The following is a 25,389-nucleotide window of genomic DNA, read 5'->3' on the forward strand; positions in this document are numbered from 1 at the left end:
AAAGTCCAAGATTCAAATCCAGTTTGGGGATTTGGGCCCTTTTTGGAACCTCTGAATTTTGTTCACAGAGTGCTGTCAACAAATGCTGATATTTCCTTTAAACATTACCTTTTTCTATCAGTTAACTTACACATTTGTGGCTTTGATTTCATGAAACTGTCTTTGGCAGCTTGTGTGAGAGGTTTGAGAGTACTGTGTAGCTACAGTAAAATGTGGCTGCTTTTAAAGTAGCCTGTGATGATGGACTATTACAGGAGGTTTTATGTTGTAATTCCCAGTAAAATCAATGCATTATACTGTAAGTGACAACTGTCCCTAATATTGTAGTTCTTTTACTCTTTTGCCAAAACGTGTGACAACAACTTGAAAGTCATCGTTCCCTGAGAGTTTGGAATCCAAGTAAAAAACCTGAGTTTTTAAACTTGAATGTTGATACGTGCTTGTGCAATACCTGGAGTCACCAGAAGATAGATCTCTCTCTCTGTTCTACTCCTGTAAAACTGGCAGCAAAAAGAGGCATGGAATCTTGTCTCCTGACCCAAGAGTGTTGCTTAACTGCTGGCGGCTTAGCCTTTGCTCTGCGTCAGTGTCCCCCAGCTGCTCATTGCAGTCCCAGAGGAAATAATGAGAAAATTTTAGGGGGTCACACACACAAAATAATATTCATAAAATTAGTTACGTGAATTATAAAAAGGAGAGTAAACATAAGATAGCTAGCATGATTTGGTTTGTCTTATTTCTAAAAAATACAATTAGGGCAATCAGATTTGCATAAAGACAGATATATAAAAGGTACTGCAATTCCAAGAAGTTTGAGGAATGTGTTCATTTGGCTCTGTATTAATCAGTCTCTCTTTCTGCCTGTCTGGGAAGGTGGTTTTTTGTTTGTTTTGGTTGGGGTTTTTTAACTTTTGAGACATTACAACCTTGGATGTGTGGGAATTCCAGAAGCCTGACAGCCTGGTCAGAATGTCACTCTGTATTTGTGAAGACAAGTCATAAATCACACATACAAGGAGTCAGTTACTTCATGGAAGAAGTAGGGTTTCTTATTATGCTCTGCATATGTACAGTAAATCAAGTATGGTTTAAATATCTCAGATTTATGGTGTATGTGTAGAAATCTGGTCGAGCACTTCTGACTTATCTGTTAACGCCCTAGTATTTCTCAAAACACTGGGCAGACATTCTGCAAGCTTTTGTCATCCAAACAGGGAGAAGAGGCTTACGTCTTGTTTATGCTACTGTTGTTTGTCTGTCATTTTAGAGCTTTTTGTTCCAGTCCATAATTGTGTAACTAGGAAGAGTACCTAAGAATGAGAGATTCTTGTTGGCTTTCCTAATCTGTAGATGAGACATTTTGTCAGAGCCCACTGGATGCTTGAAGACAAGGCAGTATTCTGTAACACCACTTCTTCATTTTGAAAGCTAAGCTAGTATTCTTATGTATGTTTGAAATGCTTCCAGTGACTCATGGAAAACTGCTGTTTTCCTGGAATGCCTGCCAACACTGGCAGGGGGCAGCTTTGGTACTTCTCTGTGTAAAAACTGTATAATCCATGAGCTCCATGTGGAATGGGAACTTCTCTCTTTCATCAAGCAAGGCCTCTCCCATTTGCTGGCTGGTAAATACCTATGATGAGAGGTGTCAGTACCTACTAAAACAAAACAACAACAACAAAAAAAGAAGGTAAGAAAAAACAAAAGCCAGTGCAGTTTTTCTGTTCTTTGATTTATTGTATCTCCGTATATTTTAGCAGATACAGTTATTGTAGTGCTTGATTAATTTTAAAAATTCTGAATAGAAAATCCAGGCCTTGTATTTGAAGATTAAGTGAACTTTTTATTACATTTACAAAAATCTAGAATGTGCCACCCTTAGAGCACTGGTCTTTTTGAAGTTTAGGGTGAGCAGAAAAGAAGAGATGAAAGGTCATTTTTTCTGTAGTTATAGAAAAGGAGTTGCTGGGGTATTTTTGTGGAGGATTTTGCTGGTATACATTTGTAGAAGCACATAGAGAATGGCTTTTCCCTCACTTTCTCCCACTCAGTTCTCAGCCATAAGCTTATACTTCATTTCAATCTGCAAGGATATCTGTGGAATAATAGTTCAGTTTAGAAATGGAATTGGACTGTTAGGCAAATATTCTAAAGTTTTACAAAATAGTTGCAGAAACACAAGATTATTAACTTCTGGTACAAAGGTTCCTGTTGTTTGATTGCTGATAGGTTTTTTAGTTTCAATTACATGCTTAGGTGGGTACAGGTTGTTCATTACACAGTTACTTAATTGCCTAGTACTGTGACATTGCAAAATTTAAGTCTTGGGGGTGTTTTTAGGTGTTTGGGTTTTGTTGTAGCGAGGTTCTTTTTTCTTTTTTTTTTCGAGTTCTTTGATGATGTTGTTTAGTAAATATCTTGGGTTGTTTCTAGGGGCTTCAGTATTCTTGCTTGATTCCGATAAACACGTTCCACTTTGAAGTGCTCTGTAGTGTCTTGGCAGGTTCAGAAATTCATTGAAAGTTGACTTGCAGAGAAACAGCTGCAGAAACAATACCCTCTGGAATGAGTAAACAATTCCCTTGGTTATGTAAGATGATGGAAGTGATGGAGGCCTATATAGTGAAACTGATTGTTTCTTCAGTAGGGTCTTCGTAATTCATAGAAATTTCTTCAGATCTTCCATTCTGCTGTTGTCTTCTCCAGTACCCATAATTTTTTGCAATTTTCATGACGTGCATTTTGAAAGAGGCTCCCAGAAAGATGTAGAGGAGAGGGTTGAGGCAGGTGTGGAACAAAGCGATGCTCTTGGTGACCTGGAGCGCCACATCCATGGTTTTGCTGGCGTCGCAGTCCGTAACCAACATGTAGATGATGTCTATGGCTCGCCACAGCTTCATGATGTTGTAGGGTAGCTGGGTGACAATGAAAGTAGCCACTACTGCCAGCAGAACCATGAAAGGCCTGGACTTCTTAACATTTGCAGATCTAAAGATTGCCCGAGCAGTAGCGGAATAGCAGATCAGCATTACTAAGAAAGGAAGCAGAAATTCCAGGATAATTTCCAGAATTTGAATGGTTGATTTTAAGATTGTTTCCATGTTCATTGGAAATATAGGAAGGCATTCGTTCCTCTCATTGTGTTTCCTGACTTGATTAAATATCAGTGCAGGGATACTGAGGAAAATGGCAGCCAGCCAGACACAGATGCAGGTAACACTGCAGTGTTTGGCAACTCTTCTGTGGCCCTGGGATTCAGAAGTGGCCCTGTATCTATCCACGCTGATACAGGCCAGGAACAGCATGCTGGAGCTGAAATTCATGGTGTACAGAGAAGAAGTGAGCTTGCACATTGGGTTTCCAAGTTCCCATCCCTGCACTGCATTTGCAGCCCAAAAAGGGAGGGTGAAGAGCAGGAGCAGATCAGCGATGGCGAGGTGCATGATGTACACGTCTGTCTTGGTCTTGGGTTTCTTGCAGTAGGCGTAAATTGCAACCACTAAGGAGTTTCCAGCCACTCCAACCGTGAAAGCCAGCGCATAGAACACTGGGAGGAATAATTTTCTGAAATTTCTCACATCACTTTTTTCGCAGAGAAGCTCATAGGTATTGTAGTCTATAAGAGGGTTGAGATCATCCTCCTCATCCTCAATCCAGTAATCTGTTGAGTTATTCATATCTCAGACTGTGGCAAAGCTACAAGACACAAAAATAGGGGAGAAGGGAGCACCAAAGAAATAACATTGGGTTTAAGTTCTAAAATTTCTGTTGAAACCTAAAACCCTTCTTCGGGGCTGCTAATACATCTCAAATTTAAAGAACTTGGATATTCAGAATACACTTGTGAATAATCAAAGTGAAGCTAGACAGTAACAGAGATGGAGCAGACTGTCTCAAGTTCTCATGTGAAATAGTGTAACTGACAATATCTGTGTGGGCAATACATGTAAAATGGATTCAGTTGAAATGCTCTCCTTATCCTTAGCATTTGCGTTTTTAAAATACTTGGAGTGCCCCTCACTGATTTCTGCATTTGAGTCGAGGAGCCATCATTGCTTTAACTGCTCTGTTATGTTTGACAATATTCCATTGCACATAACTGTGTCTGTACCTTTATAGAGTTGGCATTCCACCTTCCCTCCAGGCTCTGCAAAGCAAAGGAATACCAGCTGAAGGCTGTAAATGCTGTGACAATCAGGTTTAGGAGGAATACGAGCAGCTTGCAGCTGAGGCAAGCAGCTGCCTGCTGTTATAAATATTCAGTGCCCGCTGTCATAAAGTTTGACAAATTTTGGATATGAGTGTAGTATAAGGAGAGTGTTTTTGTTTGTTTCTCAGGCACACTGTACATGCCTATTACAAAAAGCACAGCAGGGGATTCAGTTGCTGAACAGCAGCAGAACAAGCTTAATTTAGTCTCCATCCCACAGTGAGCCACGCCCATGTGGAATTTCTTACAGAAGAAGCAGATTGCTGTGAGTACACTGCATTTTACAGCTGGAGGCTTCTTAGGATGTTATGGCAGAAAGGAATTTTATCACACGTATAAACTGCACACAAGTACCCAAACAGCTCAGAAGCTCTGCTGGTTTTTCAAGTACAATCTCATGACAGGTTTACTCCATAAACACTGAGGCTGGCTTCTTCTCACTGCCAGTTTAGGGTTAAAATTTAAGTATTCATATCTTCAGATTATGTTTTAAACAGGTTTGTGTCCTGCATTATTTTCTTCTTTTCCTATAACTGTGTTCATTGACTAGTATACTGAAATTCTGTCTGTTGTAAAATACAGTACTGCAGTGCCCTGTTTTCTTGAAATAAATGGGATTAAGGTTTGTTAGCAGCAGTAGCAAAAATCAGCTGAAAATGAAAAACATATCCCCCTTTTGTCATCATATGCAATGTTCAGAATTTGAGGTCAATGTTGCTGAAAGCAAATTGTTATCTGATGTTCTGCCCCAGAGTTACAATTTGGCTTTTTCAAGCCTGAAAAAAAAAATGCAAATACCATTTTTATTTTTTAGACAATTGCTTAAATGAAGGGTTACCAAGTGTCTCTTAAATTTTTCTTAATATATCTGTCTACTAGGGAAAAATAAGTTCCTAATTGATCTCATAATAATGGATGCAGACCAATTAATTAGAGAGAAATTAATAATTATTGTTTTTGTTTGTTTGGGTTTTTTTTCAGTGATTCTCCTGGTTTTTTTTTTTTTTTTTTTTTTTTTTTTTTTTTAATGTGTATTAGTTTGAAGTTAAATATCTGGTTTGGCCCCATCTTTAAGGACTTTGTTGTATTATTCTGTTAACATTTCAAAACACTCCCCATCGAACTTTAAAAAATGATTACTCCTTTTTTAAATTTTGCAATTTGTTATTTATTGTTGCCTCTACAAGATGTGCAGAATGGAAAAGTACAGTTACTACTTATGACTTTGGCAAAGGGATGTCTGTTCTATGCCTAACAAGCTGAGTTAGCAGGATTCTCCAGAAGCAGTAATCTTTTGCAGCTTTATAGTACTTTGAGGAGAGATTTAGTTATCAGCAGCAAAAGAATTTTTTTTTTTTTTTTTTTTTTTTTTTTTTTTTTTTTTAGTAGAAGAGAAACTGCAGCAAGAAGAGTTTAATCCACTTAGCTGAGAGTTGAGGAAAATTAGAAGTTAAATGAAAAGATTGGGTTGTGGTCTTAAAATATTTAACACAGAACCCATCAAGGAACATTTAATCAAATCGGATCACTGGCAAATTTACTTGGAAGCAAACCAGTAAACATTTCAGGGCAAACCTTAAAAGTCTGTGTATAACAAAGCAGTTTGGCCGTGATGCTGTGCTCCGCTGCCTGCTGAGTTTTTGCCTGCCCTGAGTTCGTGACAGAAACAAAGTTATCTAAAATGCAACTGTTGCCATTTCTCCCTTAAAAGCACAGTTATGTTTTGGCTCCCATACCTGTTGACGTCTTTCCTGGCGATGCTGTTTCTCAGGCACACGTGTAAACAGCCGAGCAGTCCCGTGGGAATCGGGCACTGAAGAGAGGTGGAAAAGCTTGGCTGAGTCTCCATCCCACACAATGAGCCATGCCCATGTGGGATTTCTTACAGAAGCCGATTGCTGTGGGTACACTGCATCTTACAGCTGGAGGCTTCTCAGGATGTTATGAAGAAAGGAATTTTATCACATATAAACTGCCCACAAGTACCCAAACAGCTCAGAAGCTGCTGGTTTTGCAAACAGTGTTTTCTAGGAGGTATACTAATAAATATATTAAATCTGCAACTGCATGTTTTCTTGCAGAATTGTTTCAGCCTTCCAGTCAGATAGAAATTCAGTGTTTCTGTGTGTTTAAACTTGATGTGGGATTATATGAATGATGGTGAATTAAGTTAATACCCCTAGTTTAAACAGACAGATTTTTTTTCATCTGATAAAATAAGCAGTCTTCTGTCGTACTACTGAACAAATCTAATATTGATACCAGAACGGAGACATGCCTTAGTGAAATGATATCTCTCTGTAAAGCCAACTTAACTAAGAGTAAATGTATGCAAAGAAGATATCATACAATATACAGGATTAAAACAAAACTAACCTTTTGTCAGCAGATGAGTAGCAGGCTCTGCAGTGGAGATGTGCCTCAGTGAAGTGATCTGAATTGCTCTGACACATTGCATTTTGTCTTCAAATACCACACCCTCATGTGGAAGTCCGTTGCACTTTCATTTTGACTTGACAGTTAAAAAAACCCAAAAACTTTTAACAATTGTGCTTTCCTGGAGACTCCTCTTGTGTTGAACACGTACACTTCCTACATTCCTCCCTGCTCCAACCAGACTGTGACTGCTCTTTGGAAGGTCAGGGCACTTAAATGCTTCTCTTTGTTGTTTTTGGTTTTATTCCTGGAAGTCCAAATGTTTTATACATCATCAAGAGGCTTTTATCAAACAACATTAATAAGATGAAAAGGATAGAAAGGAGGTCCATCTGGGGCTGAGTTACTGCCCCAGACACCGCAAGGAGTCACTCCATTCTTTCCTTAGGGCACTACTGTGCTTTTGATGGCTGACTGTATAAGGTTTTAAGGGATCCTTACAGCCCCTCCTTACATAACTTTTTAAGGGCTGCAAAGGAAAGATGAGTTGCTTTTTGTGAGGTGGGGAAAAAGCTTCTTTCGGTGTGTGAAACCAGAAAGATAAGGAAAATATGTGAAGGCAAGCGGCAAGTTGTCAACTGGAGTACAAGCATAGTCCTGCATCCTCAGGGGATTGAATGTTGCCAGTCAACCTCACAGTCAAATGAGTGACCTGTTTGAATTATCCTGGATCAGATGGCAATCTAATGAGCTTCAGTAAATGCAACATTGAAGCCCAATAGAGATAGAGAGATATTGAGCAGACCGGAGGTCAGATTTTGGGGATTTTTGTCACTCTGGTCCACCTGCCATGACTGGATTAACCTTCTGTCTGTGCTTCTATTATTTTGAAATATGTGAAAGGAAAGGTTCTGAAAAATGGGCAGCTAAGAATGTAATGGGCAGATGTCTTCCCAAAACATGCTATGTTTTGTTTCAGAACGACAAAGTAAAATGGGCTGGAGAGGAATTGCAGTCTAGAGGAAGAGTGACACAATATTTGTGCATATTTCTGCAATGCTTTCATCTTGAGTTATCACAGTACTTCAGTGGTGCTCTTCACAGTGACAGATAAGATGTTTGGGCTCCTTCCCAGCCATCTCCTCACAGGTCATGTCATGGCTTTGAGACCAGAGCCATGACATGACCTGTCTCTAAAAAAAATGAAACTTTCAGTTCTGAATAGGCTTGTCTCAATAGGGTTTCCAACAAGGCAGAATAATTAGGCTAGAGCTGAGAATGCTCTCAGGGAATTGTGTGTTGCCTGCAGAAGTGCCCAAGAAGTTCTGTGGGCAGGCTCTAGGAAGGCAGTTCATGTAAATCCTGCCTTTCTTATTGGAGTTCCTCAGCTCCTTGTAACTTTCCAAGGATGCAGGGAGAACAGATCTTTCCAGTCAGAGTAAAGAAATAATATTGTCATGTATGTATTTCAGTGGGGTCAAAAATAACAAAAAATGTTTTGTAAATAAGACTGAATAGGAAACAGATCTTACTTAAATTAAAACACTTGTGGCTGTATGAAAGTGGCATGAAGGCAAGCAAAAAAAATTCCTAAGTTGAGCAGCTGCTCCCACTGGCACGATCGGAGCCCGTGAGCTCCAGCTGGGAATGACCAGCAGCCACATTGAGTGGCAGGACTGCAAAGCCCTTGCAGCTGCATGGCCCCAGCATTGCCTGTTTGCTTGCAGCTATAGTGTAGTCTGCCCTCCATGAACCAGCTGCCTGCAGTGTTATCTGGCAAAGATGAGATAAAACTGTGGAATACAATATGCTAATGGGTAGAAATTACTGCAGGCTCTTGGTGAGATGTACCCGTGTGTGCCCCTTTTCTCTGTTAGGAGATTCCCACATTCCAGCAGTCAGTACCATGCTGCCATCCACCCTACTAAGATCAGTTTCTTCTTGTAGAAGAGTCCCCAACACGTGTTTGTCAGTGCCTGTATAGGAAGTTGTCAGGTCTGTAAGCCACCACAGACCCCCGACCTTTAGCAGAGAGAAGGAACCTGCTGGGCTGAGGGGTGCAGCAGCCAGTGTGGCAGAAATCATAGATATTCAGCATTCAAGCACTAGTTTATCTGGACTTAGTCATTTTAGACAGGAAATTGAAGACTGAATACTAAAAACTAAATATATTGCAAGAATTAAACTGCTGCTGGCTTCTGAAAGCAGGCTGTATGGCAGCTTCCTCAAGTACAGGTGGTACTCAAAGGTTGCCGTATTTAGTAGTCTCTCCACCAGAAAGAACCTATATAAGTTGATTGTGTGAAGATCGGTGAACTTAAGAATGTTATAGCCCTCATAGCAAAGATTAGGCTTCTAATGGGATTATGTTCAACACTCTAAGCACATCTTAAAATTTTGCCTTTGCCTATGTGAGTGAGTGCCATGAAGAGTACAAAAGTCTAAGTAGTTAGTTAAACTGAAGATGTTTGCCAGTGTAGCAGCATTTTGGTCTAAAAGTTTTGGATAGGTTGTGCAGTCATATGCATTGAAAACTTTGTTGAAAGCTCATTAATATGGAAATATGGTTAAAAGTAATCTTATAGAATGTCTAGTGTGTCACTGAGACACACAAAGCAGCCACACGCAGACAAGCGGTTTTGCAGAGCAGAGGTTTCTCTGTCCAGCCCAAAAGCTGAATCCAGGCAGAGAGAGAGCCTCTTTGTTTTATTTCTTACTTTTTATACATTTGTGGGTCTAGCAGAAGATTGGCTTTTAGAGTTTTCACCTCTCAAGCCAACTGGCCAGACCAGCTGTCAGTTACAATTGTTTTCAGGTTAGAAATATGCAAACAAAAGACAGAGAATGAAAAACAAAGGATTTGTTTATGTTACATCTGTGGGAAAAAGTAGAAAACTGCTCTTAATATTGTACAATAATTAAAGATCTGACTCCATTTATGAAAATCAAAAAGGCTATAAAAAACTCAGAAAAACCAAGGTAACACTAGTGTTTCTTCAATTGTGAGTTTTCTTGCAAAACTACTTCTAACTCCTACCAAAATAACAGGCTTCTCTGACTCTTCCCCTCCATCCTCCAGTAACGTCTTTAAATTCTGTAAGTGATGTGCAAATGTCATTTACAACTGAGATGTTTATTTCATCCAGGCTGTTTGGATTCCGTCCAAAGCACTGGAGTTTTTCAGAGTCTTGCATTAGACCAGAACTTTTTTTTCTGCCTTTTATGGGTCGAAGTGACATAGAGTTTGTTTTACTTTTTCAGGACTTCAGACTCAAAGGAGTGGAAGGGCCAGGAATCTGCCATCCTTGGCTGTGCTTAGATAGGAACAAGCACATATGAGATGGAGGTATTCATTTGCCTTCCAGAAATGTGTACAAGTGATTTAGAACATCCAACCAGATGTCCAGCTCTCAGTGAACTCCTCACTGAGTTCAACATGAAAGCTTCTTCTGAGTTGTTTGCTTGTTTGTTTTTTTATCCAACATTGTTAAATTTGCCCTTTGTTTTGAAGCAGGGATTCAAGTGACTTGAGGATTATTTACAGTTTTTCAGGAGATTCCAGAAGGTCAAAATATCTTTTGTTGTAAACCTCCCTTGTAAATAAGTCTGGTTTAGAAAATAGCACTTGTGTAGTCCTTTACTTTCCTTGGAAAATGAGAAGAGGCAAATACCCCTTAGGCAGGGTAGTACCCTGCAAAGCATATGTTGGGTCATTTGGGGTTGATCACCTGCTTGTTGCAGTTGCCCAAATGAGCCAAGTGTTTGGGATCCAGTTTTTGGGATTTTTTACCAAGTTGCTTTATGCCCAAAGTTTTTCACTGGGATTTTTAGCTTGTTAGCATTGTGTAGCTCATAGGCCACTCTGTAAGCCCCCTCTGGAAACAGTGGCTGAATACCATCTTGCAAAAGAGGAAAGTAAAGAGCTGGCAGTCTGGCCCTCCAAACAGGCAGTGTTTATCACAATTAACTAAATCTCTCTCCCACTTCCTGGCCATCGCAGTGGCTGTTTGTTGGAGGAAGTGGTTCAGCTCAGAGCCAGGTGGTTGTATTGTCCAGACCAGAGCTTCCCAAGCCTTGTGAGAACAGCTGCCAGAGAAGTTATAAAGTTGTATTTGCTTCTAACCTCAGAACAAAACCAAGGCACTACAGATCAAGCCTTGAATTGAATCTCTACAAAGCTTGTCATCTGCACTGAGATAGCAGGAAAAAATTACTGATTGCTACACCCGTTTGGTGTTTTCCGTAGCTTTATTGTTTGTGGGAGGCTTTGAAAGGAGTGAGAGCATGTTTTGGTACTAAGAAACCTTTAAAGAAAAAGACAGGGAAGATTAAGGGTCATAGAAATGTTGTTTTAACCCATGGCAGAATCTTCTTCAGGACTAGTACATTGAAGTGCTGTCTTTATGCTACAAAGGCTTAATAAATATGTCCATATAAGGAACATCTCAAATAATGTTATCAATGGCTTGAAATGCTAGCAGGCTATTTTCACATAACAATTTGCACTCAGATCTTTCTTCAAAGTGCAATCTAAAATCATTTGTGTAAAGGAGGGGAAATTCTGCATTCCAGAGAAGTTATGCTGAAGCAGTAGCAAAGTTATCATGGTAATCATTTGATAGCCTTATCTGCATAAGTTGGTTTTAATGTGGTTGGTGTCTCATTCCCGCATAGACCCTCCAGCCTTTATAGGTTGAAGAACTGATTTTAGAAGTTTTACTTTTGAAATGGCAGCATCTCACCTTGATAGATGTGCTGTTGTATCACACTTACTTGCTCAGCTGTAACAAAGACGGAAGTGATCAGATTCCATTTCAAGTACCTTCTTGTTCCCTTTTCATAGGAATAGATGATGGAGCTGGAGGGTTTGGATGTTTGGCTTTTTATGTTCCCCTTCCCCGAAGTCAGCTCCCTTTTGCATGTTAAGTACTAATATGTATTTTTTTTCAGTGTGATATTCAGAATATAAACACAGGAGTAGACTGCATCTCCTGCATCACAAAAGGAAGGGAGTAGGGTTTCTTGTTATGAAACTTCATTTGATTTGACACTGAGATTTTATTCTACAAACAATTTTTGTGTTTGCCACTTTTTTTAAGGTGCTGGGAACCCAAATTGCAAAGTAGCAATTGTAATGGGTAAAACCAAAAACTCATCGGCATCCAGGTAAGAATTTCTAGGAGACTCAGAATTCCCTAAAATTTGTTCCCTGGAGGAGTCACTGCTTGTGAAAATTTTGTTAAGTGAAATGCTATTAAATTGCCTTGACCAGTTGGATGTGCTCCTAAATTAGAGGGATGTTTTAAACCTCAACACCTGTCTGTTGTAGCCTTTGTTCCTGTTTTGCTGTTAGATGATCTTGACTCCCAACCTTTCCACTGTTACCATCTTTCATTGGCATGCTTCCCACCTCTCTCCATTGCACCAGCTCTAGTGTTTGTGATGAATTGGATCAGGAAATTTTGGGGGCTTCACTAGCTTTATCTTGGTCACATAAATTTTAGTCTGCATCAATAACCATCAACTCTGGCTTACAATTTATTTTGTAAGTGTAATATTTAAAACAATTAACACCAGGAAGAATTAAATAATAAATAATAATGCTTAAATAATAAAACCAAAACTTTTCAGAGCTTCCCTGAACAGAATGGTTACAAGTGACACATCAGAGACCTGAAGTTACTGATTAAGTTTTTCACAAAGTAAACTGTAGATACAGAAAGTTAAGTCTGAAATACGGGATGTTGGTAAGGTGAAGCTGTGTAAGCAGAGAGCATTGCACATCTTTAAATCAGACCTACTTGTTCCATTCTTATATGTGCAAATATAGTCCTTACCTCTTCTTCTTTGACACAAACACATTCAGCTCTTGTTACCAAACTAAGATTGCAAACTTTTGCAAAAACTTATACAAGTAATGAATAAAATGCTCCATGTCTGCATCACAGAGCTTGTAATGCAAAAGAATTGAATTTCTATCTAAGATGGATTTTAGCCCAAATTCCATGGATAATCTGAAGTTTTTAGGTTTGGCTAGGTTCCACCAAGAAGCAATCAGTAACTTGCACACAACATCCAAGAAGGATTGCCTGTAAGTTGTACAGACAGTGGCATCTGTTGCTCTCATAGAAGCTGAAGAGAAGTTCATGGAGGGGATTATGTGACACTCCACTTGCTAGAACCGGAGACTGAATTCAGGGACCTGGGGCATCAGAACCTCCAGTTCTGTGACTAACAAATGACCTTAAATATTCTGAAGGAATGTAAAGATGGAGATGGATTTCTCTTTCCTAAACCACAGGCAAGCCAAGATGATGAATCTGATGAACTGGTTTTGAAAACAAAACAGAAAGGTAGAGGGGGAGGAACTGACTGGGCAATGCAGAACTGTGTGCACAGAAGTGACAGCAGTGGAGTTTCTCAGTCATGGTGCATTAGGTGCCACCAATACATTTTCATTACTGACTGGTGGATCTAGAAGTGTTGAAGCCACACTGTGTGGGCAGGATGGTACAAGTAAATCTCAGCACTGGCTTTATGTGAGTCTTAAATTGAGGATGGAAAATAAAAAAAAACGGAAGGGGCAGACAGAAGGGAGGCTCAGGTTTAACTGTGCTTTTTGTCTTCATCAGGTACAAGCAGCACAGTATGATTATTGTTCCCATGGACACCCCAGGGCTGAAGCTGATAAGACCTCTTTCAGTGTTTGGATACATGGGTAGGTGATCATATTTATCAGCAATATATATATTATTAGCAGGCTCAGAAGCTGCAGTTATACTAATACATTGTGTATTAAATTAATATTGTGTATTAAATGAATCAGTAAAATGGATATATAGAAGAAGGGTTAGGAACTGGACGCCTGTATTTTTAACCTCCTTTGTTTTACTCTGCTGTTGTGTTTTCTGTCTCTGTAGATGAGATCCATGGAGGACATTTTGAGATACACTTCAATGACGTGCGAGTACCTGTCTCCAATATAATACTGGGTGAGTTTCAGCACTGATTTCTTTGAAATACATACAGCAATGAACCAAGCTTTATGAGACAGTGGTTTATCTCATGAATCACTCTAAGTTACTTTAAACAGCTCTGGTCAGTTGAGGGAGTCCAGTCTTCCTTTAGCAGCCTACCTGCTGCTTGAATGTACCTTGTTTAGAGCAGAAGGAAGCAGGGCAGCCCTGGCTGTCATGCAAGTATCATTGCCCTGAAGTAGAGCAAAGCAAAGTCTGTAAGTGGTGTTCCTCCCCCCAAACCAGCTCTTGTAGACTTTACAGACTTTCAGAAAGAATATTCTGCTGCACTCCATGGCCGGTACTTGGCAGAACTGAAAAAAGACATAACAAGCAGTACAGCACTGTGACCCTCTGCAGAGAAAACTCTGCTCTACTTCTCTCACTTAGTATAGATCCTGATTTCTTCTATTTCCCCTCTGCTTCTTTTATTTTGCAACGGGGCCACTTCTGCTTGGAGTCTTGGACCCTTTCAAGAGGGAGCCACAGAGTCTGCAGTGCCTGTTTTTCTTTCCAACCAGGTGAGGGCAGGGGGTTTGAGATAGCCCAAGGCCGGCTGGGGCCGGGCCGGATCCATCACTGCATGCGGTCCCTCGGCGCGGCCGAGGCTGCTCTGGAGATCCTGTGCCAGCGCGCGGCTCAGCGTGAGACCTTCGGCAAGAAACTCTATCAGCACGTAAGCACCTTCCCTTTTTGGCTCGGTTCACAGGCTCCACACATTGACCTTTGTTCTGCCCACAAACAGCCTTGGGGCTCTGATAATGGATGTGGCAACAGCTGTGCCCTAACCTTGAATTCCTATTCATAAAGCTTTGGGTGGCAAAGGGAAAAAAAAAACCAGAATGCAAGCCTCCCATTTTTTACCATAATCTACAGCATCTTTTTCCACCCCCCCCTTCCAATATGCAATGATGGATATCTTTTGCTGGATTTGAATATGGATTTTGTCACTGTGTGGTGTTCTCTGCTTTTCCTGATCAATTTGAACAGGTATTTTTTCAGGCATGCAGCTTATGTTCCTGCAGTTACAACCTGAGTTCACCACTTTCGTGTATCCATTCTGTCACCTGGCTGTCTCCATTCACAATCACTGGAGACACTCGGGGGTCTGAATTTCACTGAAAATTTTACTTCTTTGATCAAGTATGTGTAGTTGCTTGTGACAGTACAGACCACATCAAGGGCAGATTGGAGGTACTTGCTCTTATCTCTCTCAGGATTGAAATACTATTTCATGAGCAAGTGTTTGCTAAAATAATAAAAATATGACAGTCTGTTTTATATAGGAATCATCAGACTTTGGTAATTGGTCTGTCACATTTCAAGTGTTCCTTAAACTTACCCAACAGCTAGGATGGCTATATTGGAAAAAACAAGTAAAAGCAGAGGAAGTAGGAAACTGAATTAGCATCTGGAACAGACTGTAGCAAATTGTTTGTGCAGATCCAGAGGGAGCAACTTCACATATCTATTTTCCAGTCATGTAATTGCCCAACTTCCCTTCACCACCATAACCTAGAATGAGTAAGAGGTGCATGAGGCATACTCTGATTCTCAGAAACTTCTTGAAGTAACAGTGATGTTTGATGAAGCCACAGGCCTGACCTGGAGGCAGCTGCAGAGCCCATGCAGGTTCTTCACAGTGAGGATGGCTAAGGACAAGGTGAGGCTGGCGGCTTCCTTGAGTACCAGGGTGCCTGTCCCCACCCAGGCTATCATTTATGACCCCAGGAACTGTTGACTGAAGAGAACTGAACAACCCACCCAGGTTCAGATCTCCTTTGCTGGCGCCAGCCAAATTGAGCTTCCAGACTGCACTGAAGCCAAGTGCTGCACATTTGCTTGTGTCCTACAAAATCCACAGCCCTAGCAGTGTGTCCCTGAGGCTGGCTCAGGCTCCAACGGCTTTTGCACTGACAAGCATCACACTTTTTTTTTCTCCTGTGGTATGCTGCCTGCAGGGGGGAATTAGCCAAGAAGAGAGGGGAAGGGCTGCCAAGATCATAAACTTGATTTTGGATCCAGAGAGTTACTAATTTATCATCAGTCAGAGGCAGCAGGCACCACCCTGCAGCTGTTGGCCTCAATGTGTCACACACCACCCACTGCCAGGTTAAGCAAAGAAAGGAATTCCTCTCCCTTTTCACACCCCTATTTTGTATACTTGGGCTTATTATATGGAGAGGAGGCTGTGAGGGATGGTAAAGGAGGTAAAGGAAAGCAGGGAGGAAAAAGCAGGCATGGAAGAGCTTCAGGAAAAGAGCCAGGATGCAGTGGGGTCTCAGCAGGTGCCAGAATCCACAGGCTTTCCCTTTTTCTTGTTCCCTGGCAGAAGAAGAATTTATCTTTAATATTTCTGTTAGTCAAGTGTTTTCTTTATTATGCCTCATATTAGGTATGCTCTAATTTGCACGAGTGGGTTGACTGAATGTGCCCATGCTGAGGAAGAGGGGCAGCTCCGTGTGTGCTCAGAGGCATGAACTGATGTCCTGATGTTGGCTTTGGGTTCTGCAGGAAGTTGTTGCCCACTGGATTGCGGAATGCCGCCTTAGCATAGAACAGGCTCGCCTGCTCACACTACAGACAGCCCGCAAGATTGACACGCTGGGCAACAGAAGAGCAAGGAAAGAGGTAAATTTTATTTTTTTGGTAGCCAGGACTCAGTGGATGCAATGCCTGTGCATTCAGCTGGTTAAAAGACAAGCTAAAACATATTATTAAACATTATTTTTCCAAGTGTAGGGTATAACTCCATGTTGAAAACAGCTTCAAGATCAATTTTTAATTGTCAGAAGATTGGGGAGTGATCTCAGTCAGAAACAGTGATGAATCTGTTCAAGCATTACTTGCTTGTCTCAACACAGTAAGAGAGTTTTGGGTGACATGAAACAGTTTTACCATACCCAGGGAACAGGAATAGCAGAGCTCTCATCCAACCCCAAGAGGAAGGAATGTACTGAGAGATACCAATAGTCAGCAGAAGTGTTGGGTGAATATTTTCACTCACTTATGAAACTATTACTGATAATGTGAATTCTTCTAACTGCAGGTAGCCATGACCAAAGTGGTTGTTCCACGAGCAGTGCTCAAGGTGATTGACTGTGCAATTCAAGTGTGTGGTGGAGCCGGAGTTTCTCAGGATTTTCCTTTGGCATCCATGTGAGTAAATGGAGATTTCCCATAGATTCTAAGCATTTCTTTTATGATTATTTATAATACCAGTACATGCTGTTTCACCTCAGCATGAAATAATAGTGTGTGTCCCTTTAAGCTATAACATTTAAAACAATTGTTTTTAGAGTGCAGTTAGCCTTAGAAAAAATAAAAAGCTGGCACTGGACCTAAAATAGTTTTTATCAGCAGTAACAAGGATGTTCTTCTAAAACGTAATGTTGTTATCCTTCATGGCCTTGGGGAGAAGTGAAACTTCTGCATTCCCAGCCCACCCATCTCAATCCTGCCAGGAAGATTTTGCTGCAGTATCTCCCATGTGAGAGCATTTTTCATAGCAAAGAGTGGCAAAAGGGCAGCAAAAACAGTGCTGAGAGCTCCCTTGTGTCTGCTGTTGTAGGTCAGGAACCCACCCCTAACTCGGCTCTCCCCTCACAGGTTCGCATACATACGCACCTTGCGCCTAGCGGATGGGCCCGATGAAGTTCATCTCTCAACGATTGCAAGGTGGGAACTCCTTGATCAGTCAAAGAAGCTCACTGCAAAAATCTAATGCCAGCATAAAGCCTTCTCAAATGGAGGGAAAATTAAGGAAAAGTTTCAGTTATAATAGTGGTATCTAAGGTAAAATTGAATACAAAAACTCGATTCTAACAGGAAGCAATTCTTTCACTATTTTCACTTATTACACTTAATAATTATGGGCTTGCTTTTAAGAATTTGCAGAAGGCTATGTAAATAACTTACCTGGATTCTTTATAACACTAAATAAAATCTATTTCTAACAGGCCTAAAGTGCTTTCTTTGTTCTGAATCAAAGCCCTTTATCCTTTTATTGTAGACAAAGCAGTTTTGAGTCAGAAGTCCCTCCCACATGATTTAATTTATTGCAAGCTAGGCTAAACTTTTAATTTTGTTAAATGACAAGCACTGGAGGTAGTACCTTGCTTTTTTTTTTCCAAAGCTCAGCTGCAGTCCAGCCCTCTCTGCTCCCCAGTTCCTGCTCTCAGCTGCCTTCCTTGTCACTGAGACTACACTCAGTCCTGCCCCCAGCTCCCCTCAAGTGAGACTCAGGGCAGCATAGAAGGCTGGGGTCATGTGTAGTAGTTTGTCTGCTACTGCTTGCTAATTACACTGCAGTGCTTCTCCAAAGGGATCTCTACCCCCTTTCCCCTTGTAGATGTCCTTTTTTGTCTTCCCTTGCATCCTTTTCCCTGTCTCTCCTTTTTTGCACCTTCACAAGCCTCCTCCTGGTTCTAACTGCTCCCACCCTTTCTTAAATATGCCTAAGCTCAGGAGGCACCTTCCTCCCTAAGGAGCTGATGTTTTGTCTGGCAGCAGCAGTGTCAGGGTGCAGTTCATGGCCTCTGCTGCTACCAAAACAGGCTCTGGCACTTATGCCCAATACACCTGTATGATCTTGAAGGTCCGTTACCCAGTTCTGCTCCTGCACCAATCCCCTTTGACCTGAGCTACTTCAAGAGAACTTGCCCATGCAGGAACAGAACCAGGCAGATCACAGCACACTGCACCACTGGTAGCTCTGCTTCTGGGAGTTAGGATAATCACTTTCCAACTTAACACAGGACTGGTAACTTAAGGGTAATGAAGTTAAGGACACAAGGTTTACTGTTTACATCAACAAACAAGCCCCCCTCCCCCCACAAGCTCCTTTCTGTTGGAGCCTGGGGAGAACATTGTGCTTGGCTCAATCTTCAGGACAGTGCCAGTTCTGTCCTTGAGCCATGAGCCAAGTGCTCACCTGAAGGGTGTCCAGCTACAGCTGCACTGCTCACTCGGGGGTACAGTGGTAGAGTACCTAGAACTGGAAGAATTCCATGAAGTTCCTTACCTCATTACACTTAAAACCAAGATTGTAACCTCTTTTGAGAAAGCAGTAATTCTTGTCTGCATTTCCATCCACCCTAAGTTTCCTCTTGCTTCCTGCCAAGATTGTTTTCTGGGAAGTTGAGAGTGTCAGCAGGCCAGTGGCTGAAATGCACTTCAAATACAAAACCACCTGCACTGTACTACTACATGTGGCTCAGGAGTTCTGCTCTAGGCTGTCAAAACCTGCACAAAGTGTTTTTTCAATCAAGAATGCCCAGGATCATATTTAGCCAGGTTCCAATTAGGGTCTCTGGCTGCCTTCATTTCTCACACTTTGAAAGAACAGCTAGACAAGAACACCACCTTTATCTCATTAACAAGGCTCTTAATTCCCTTTATTTTAAAATTCTATGTACATATGAATGATCTGTATAATGTACACTCAATATAGAAAGTTTTTATATACTGGATAATGTATAGAACATTTCACAATTACACTAATTTCTTACATAACATATCAACTTTTTAAGGGTTTTTTTTGCTGAAGCTTCATCAATTTGGTCAAGCCAGTTATACATACAAATGTCTAATGCTGTTTGATCCGAGGAAGAAGATAATGTTAATGATTAAGGACATGAGTGAACTGGTGCAGGGACAAACCCTTTCAGGTCATGTTCAATGGGAGTGATCACATCAGACTGAGAAATGAAGGGATGCCCTTTTAGTGGGGTCGGTGAGGTCAAGGTTATTTTAGCCCAATTCCTCTAGACTGTAGCTCAACTCCAGTCATGCTTATTCATAAAATATAAAAACTAGGAAAGTTTGATTCACAGTCTTGTAAACAAATATAAAGGAACAAAATGTGCTTATGTACAACAAGAAAAAATTCTTGTGTACCCATTTCAGCTGATCCACAGAGTGCTTTCTTATGTTACAGTGTGGTAGTTAGAATCACTGACTTTTCCTAGAAAAAAAAAGTCATAGAAAAAAGGAATAACACTGTCATAAACACCTGGCAAGGCAGTAAGTTCACTTCAATGTATTGGAGGAAAGTGCTGTTCCTCATCACTGGCCAGTCTGCCTTTGTCTCTTCCACAAGGATTTCCAGTCCTTAGCTGACATCTCCCACTTCGTTGTCTACCGGGGGTGGTACGTTGGGCATTACGGATGACGTCGTCCCTGCAGTGAGGTAACCAGCAACTCCAGGGCCTTTTGGGAGGAAAACAAATACTGGTGATTAGTTTTCCTTCTATTGGGTGACTGAACAGCTTTATTCCATCTGCTAACACTCAGATACATTATCTAAGTCAACCAGACACCTTACACAAAGACATTTAAGAGATTTCTTTAGATTCTTTAAACTCTAGGAACACTAGAAATTAAGACTTCTTAGTCTACCAAGTGGAATAGCTTGTGGGGGCCATTTTTGGGCTTGCTCAGATTTTTTTTTTAATTCTGATATGCCAAGTAAGTTAAAAAGAACCCCAACGACCTGCATTACCCACCTCACCTTCCATCATGGAAGCAGCATTAAAGTAGGGATGGCCTCCCTTTGCTAAAGAAAGGCCCTGCCATGGAATCAAAGTGAGTTCAGGCATGTGTTCCACTTCTCGGCTCCTTGTGTATCCTTTCATGCACAGTTCCAGGAAACACAATGGGCTGCCCCATGAAGAAGCAGAACTGCCTAATGCTTGTCTAGCCAGTGTTTTGTGCCTTCAGTTGGAGTAAAATGACAGCATTCTTGGGATACACAAATTCTATACTGGAGATGCAGGACTCACACCATTACTAAGTCTCCATGTGGATTACTATAGGGGTAATCAGTTTTGCACTGCAAGCAAAGCCCCTCTCCCTCAAAGCCTGGAATTAAAAATTTAATCATATAGAAACTTTCAACAATAAAATGCAATAAACTTTGGTTGCAGCATGAAGTGTTTAAACAGTAATTTTTATTGTATTAGTGACTAGAGAACTGATCACTCACAACATGTTCCTGCACCAATATAGTGACTGACTTGGTCTTAGACCTCCAGCCTACACTGCCAATATCAGTCATACTAAGTTCTTCCTGTACTCTTCCCCTTTAGGCCATCCTCACTGAGTTCTCCCAAATTTACTATTCCTTCCTGCCCCACCCTCCTTTTTTACGCTTCAGCCCAGAGCCAGAACATCTGAGTGTGGTTTGTCTCCCTGCAAACAGTCCCACACTACTACTGCAAGGCAGAGAGAAAAGCAAGCAGTGTCCCTGGCAATAAAAATCTCTCTGACTGCAGGAGGGGTCCTCTCTTTGCCAGCCCATCAGTGGAACCTGCTAAGTGTCACACCCACTGTTACCCATCCTAGTGCAAAAATTCCCCATAGTTATCTTGTGCCTCAAGCTTTTCCATTATGGAGAATTCCTAACACAGTTCCAAAGCTGAGTTCCTGTGTACCAGCAAGTACCAGCCAGTGCAGTTGTCAGTGTAGAGCTCCTGTGTGCTCGAGGAAGGCAAGGCAAGTGTGTCGGTGCTGGGCAGTTTGGGACCACGCATTTGTACAGCTCTAGGACATGCATCTGTTACTCGGAATGCAGCGAGCGCAGCGTGCGTTCTGCGAGGTGGTATCTACCTGCTTTAGAGAGCTACACAGAAGTTAGCAAGCTGCCTGACACAGCAGATCTAAAGCCCACTTCTCAGGTGAAGGGGACTGCTGCCAGTTAGAAGGGAAGGAGAAGAGACACCTGAGGGAAGAGAAATAAGCAAGGGAAGTTTCAAGGGAAGTGCAAATAGCAAAGCAATTTGAAGCAAGACATAAGGCAGAATACAAGATAAGAGAGGTTAAAAGTAAAGCTTGGTTTCCCTCTACACTTTGCATTTGTACAGCACCTTCATTCTACATTGGCAAGCACTTAAACATTAGGCAATTTAAAAGCAGCCCAGGCCTTAAGGCAATTGGAAAACGGTATTGCCCCCAGTCTCAAGCCTGACCACATCATAGTTTCAGTTCTTGGCCAATAATCAGTCAGCATTTTCTTCCTATTTCTAAATTCATAGTATTTATGAAATACCAAGGGAATTCAGTACAAACTGAATCAGTTCCAGTGTTCTTTGTCAAACTGGCATTAAACAGTACAAAACCAGAAAACTCCAGTTCAGAGTTAAAGCACGGAGTCCTGTGTGAAAAACAGGACTTGAAAGGCTCTTGCTTCATCTTCTCAAAATACAAGCTAGTATCTTGCAAGGAAACCTTTGCCCAACTGATTTATACCTCATTAGTTCAGTCACACTCAAAAGCTTTACCAAAATTCCTGTATTGGGTTGGATGAGAAAGTTCCATATGGCACATGGCTGTGTCCAAATGTGCTTGTCACAAAGGACTTTAAAACCTCACCTGTGAGGCAAAGCTTTTAAGACCAAGTGTTTGTTCAGCTGATAGCTACTGAGGAGTCAGAAGTTTGCATCACATGTTGCTTTAAACAGTTTGTTGCAATGCCATCATTTGCTACATCTGAGAATATTTTATGTGACAATGATGTTTTGGACTGTGATATTGTGTCTGTCAAGTGCTGCTCAAGTGAAGGACGAACAGGACTTGATTTGCAGTGACATAACCCATCTGGGATTATGTCTGCACCATGCAAGGAAGTTCCCATCAGTTGCTAACCTTAGTGTGCACATAGTGCACAGTACAAAGAGCTAAAATGCTCTTCTTCACTACCCGTGGGGCTGGGGTGCCATTTCAATCTTGGTGGCACCAGCAGGGGACCCACCCAAGGTGCACTACTGCTGCAGTGAAGTATGTGCTGCAAGCTCCATGTCCAGGCACAAAGCCACCCTGGAAGGCCACTGATTCTGGCTGGAACACAGCCTCAAACTCCAACCTATCAGCATTCCAACTTTTCCAACACTAAAACTACCTGCCTAACACTAAAGTTGTGTAAATTCATACAGTCAACTAACACAGACAATCTGAGTGATCCTGAAGACAGTTTACATGTCTCTCCAACTGTGTACAAACTTGTGTTCTAGAACTGAAGTAGATCCTGAGAAAGCATGGAAAGCTTCTGTCATTCACTTTCAATTACACCTCTGCTTTATCACTACAAAGTACTTGCAGGTCTTGCTAGTGTCCAGATTCTGTTGCTAAGTATGTACAGCAAAGACTATGCAGAGAAATACATTCTCAACCAGCAAGAAGTTTACCCTTTAGTAAGTGTTTTAAAAACTTACTGTATTTTTACAGCATTGAATGTTCAAACTATGTGATGGCACTAGATCCGGGGGATAAACAGTAACTCCAGAATCGAGTGTGACAATTAAGTAACAGTTCAGTACAATTCAGGACATAAACAGGAAAGAGTTGCTAACCTGTGAGGTATCCTGATGTTTGTGTATCAGAAATGAACAAGTCGTGTTTCTGATCCTTGAAGGCACTCCACACAGAAGAACGGGACAGAATTTCATTTACCTATAGTATTTGAAGAGATAACGCACTGAGCAAGTGCCATTTGTTATGTTCTAGACAAACAAACCCATTTTCTATTGCCAAACCATTCTGAAGGGATTACACCAAAGAACTTGGCCGTAGTTCAGGCTGCAATATGGAATTCATGCACATTTCCAAGGAGACTTGCCTTTCCATGTGAATTGTGCAGCTGAACAATGCTCAAAAGAAGTCATTTAGTAGCTTGACTTTATCCTATGTTCCCCAGAAAGGTGACAAGGAGAAGCAACCCTATAAGAGCCCTTGCCACTCACTGACAGCTGCGGGAGAGTAGGACTTCTCCTGTACAAGAGTAAGATAGGGACTACTTGGAAGAAAGACCGGTTCCAAGTTTTCCTTCCCTTGAGAAAGCTTTCAACAAAAGGGTAAGATAAAGGCATTAAGAACTAGCACAGTTACTGGGACAAATTTACTTAGATATACATCCATAAAGCTGCTGCCATTATGTATTTATTCAGAAAACAGAAGAGAAATTTACATTTATAACACAAGTTCTGAAGAGTTGTCAGTTAAAGCTAACCAGCTCAGAACATTTCTGCACTTGGGATTTGTCTTTTTTATTGCGCTCTTCACACACATTGAACCAAAGACTTCTCCACAAGCAAGAGATGAAGAAATTCCAAACCATAATAATTTTGCAGTTGCAGAATGTTAACACTTTAGGTGGGATGATGCACATGACAGCCAGAAGATTAAACAAGGGATGTTCGGAGTTTGACCTACCAAGTACTGAAGCCCAGGTAAGCCTTGTGAGTACTCACCTGTTCCCCATACTGCAGGCTGCGAGACATGGATTTCAGAGTCTTAACAATCTGAGCTTTCGTTGCAGATGGGCTTTCCAGGGTCTCAAGACCAACACCTTCAAGCAGCTTTAGAAGATAAGGGACCAAATCTGCTTTCAAAGCCTGTAAACATACCCAAATGAATTGTCTTAACACAGACCAGGAAGTTCCATACAGATTTTTTCTATCACTAGCATTAGTGTGAGCTAAAAGTGCCAACAGCTATTAATACACATGCCAAGATGAGTCCATTTTTTCCTGAGCTGTATGAATACAAACAAGAGAAAGCAAAGATACTATCCAGCAATTCTGCTCTATCTAGGTGTAAACTCAGTTGAATTACTTGGCATCCACTACACTTTCTCAGGGGACACAACACTACCCTGTGCTTCAATGCTCAGGTAACACCCTTGAAGAGACCTGCATTTTCGATAAAAACCTTTTCCAACAAGAAAAGCACATTAGCTAAGTGTCCAGGAGGCTTCCCAGATGCCATTTAAGTTGAACAGTTTAAATATACCACATTTTTACAGTCTGAGAATGTACTACTTACTTGGGCTACTAAGTCAGTTTGTTCCTTCTGAAACATTCGATTCAGTGTTTCACAGGCTATCCCAACTACGTCTGATCTCTTTTTCATTCCATTCACGAGAGGGCCAATGGTCTCCAGTGATGCCATTGCTCTAACACAAAGCTGTAGTGAGATAAACATCCCGAGGATTTTATTTTATGCCAAGATTAATGTTTACTGCAGATATGGTCAGCCAACACCATAAATTTCTCAGTGTTTAGTCTAGCAATTCTTCATTAATTGGCTATAGGTCACTACTCACTTGCTACACAGTATTTATAGCTAGAATAATGCCCTTTTAGGAACACTACTAAACAATACAAATAACTCCAGCTATGCTTTTCTCCCCTCAAGCACTTAGACGATTCAGTACCTCATTGTCTGACAACATGTGCATGACACGAATTGCACTTTTAGGAATGGCATTGTTCTTGTGATTCAGAGCCTGGATTATCTTGTGAAGATGACCAAGAGGAGGAACTTGATCAGCTAGCTGAGGCTGGGCACTGAACAGGCACACGGTTGCTGTGGTAATAGTTTCTAAAGTTTCCCCCTGCAGAAAATTGAAAATCAACAGAAAATGTAACTCAGTAAAGCCTTATATATCTTCATAATAACAACATTTCTCACTTCCTTTGCATAATACATTTTTTTCCCTAATGCTTCTGTATCACTTTGCTCTCAAACTGTTAAAACAACAAGTTAAAAACATGATTATCAGCTCCAATAGTAGCAAACACTCACTGGTTCCAAAAAGACAGATCACACGGGAATTCCCAAGCATTATTTCCACATCTTGAGAATCCAGTATCTGGCTTGGTGGAAGCATTGACAGCATGGATGTTCGCTGACCACCTGAATTCCTAAAGGATTCTGCAGCTTGTGCAGAAGCACTCGTCATACCCTGTGTATTGTGCATGCCTCTGCAAACTGCAATCACATCTTTGTAAT

General features: G+C 41.2%; 3 protein-coding genes across 5 annotated transcripts in view; 1 reads left to right on the forward strand and 2 right to left on the reverse strand.

Moving 5' to 3' along the window:
- The window catches only part of ACAD11 (acyl-CoA dehydrogenase family member 11), a 29,584-nt gene extending 12,016 nt beyond the window's left edge, over positions 1–17,568 (forward strand). The window contains exons 14-20 of the mRNA XM_040057853.2: positions 11,686–11,752; positions 13,219–13,304; positions 13,507–13,578; positions 14,124–14,278; positions 16,117–16,233; positions 16,652–16,761; positions 17,212–17,568. Of these exons, the coding sequence (XP_039913787.1) occupies positions 11,686–11,752; positions 13,219–13,304; positions 13,507–13,578; positions 14,124–14,278; positions 16,117–16,233; positions 16,652–16,761; positions 17,212–17,326 (722 nt within the window). The 3' untranslated portion in view covers positions 17,327–17,568. The remainder of the gene's footprint in view (positions 1–11,685; positions 11,753–13,218; positions 13,305–13,506; positions 13,579–14,123; positions 14,279–16,116; positions 16,234–16,651; positions 16,762–17,211) is intronic.
- Positions 1,712–6,989, reverse strand: ACKR4 (atypical chemokine receptor 4). Its single transcript, XM_040057854.2, is given in 2 exon segments — positions 1,712–3,696; positions 6,587–6,989. Coding segments are annotated over 2 exon segments (1,158 nt in total). The 5' UTR covers positions 6,664–6,989; the 3' UTR covers positions 1,712–2,615.
- A 1,399-nt stretch (positions 17,569–18,967) lies between the features above and the next one.
- DNAJC13 (DnaJ heat shock protein family (Hsp40) member C13) overlaps positions 18,968–25,389 on the reverse strand; it is a 63,684-nt gene continuing 57,262 nt past the window's right edge. For all 3 annotated transcript variants that reach the window (XM_040054531.2, XM_040054475.2, XM_040054521.2), the window contains 5 exons: positions 24,812–24,991; positions 24,421–24,561; positions 23,847–23,990; positions 22,950–23,049; positions 18,968–19,812 (listed from right to left, as the gene is read on the reverse strand). In XM_040054531.2, the coding sequence (XP_039910465.1) occupies positions 19,715–19,812; positions 22,950–23,049; positions 23,847–23,990; positions 24,421–24,561; positions 24,812–24,991 (663 nt within the window). In that variant the 3' untranslated portion in view covers positions 18,968–19,714. The remainder of the gene's footprint in view (positions 19,813–22,949; positions 23,050–23,846; positions 23,991–24,420; positions 24,562–24,811; positions 24,992–25,389) is intronic.

The sequence above is a fragment of the Hirundo rustica genome, chromosome 1 (assembly GCF_015227805.2).
Source record: "Hirundo rustica isolate bHirRus1 chromosome 1, bHirRus1.pri.v3, whole genome shotgun sequence".
NCBI lineage: Eukaryota > Metazoa > Chordata > Aves > Passeriformes > Hirundinidae > Hirundo > Hirundo rustica.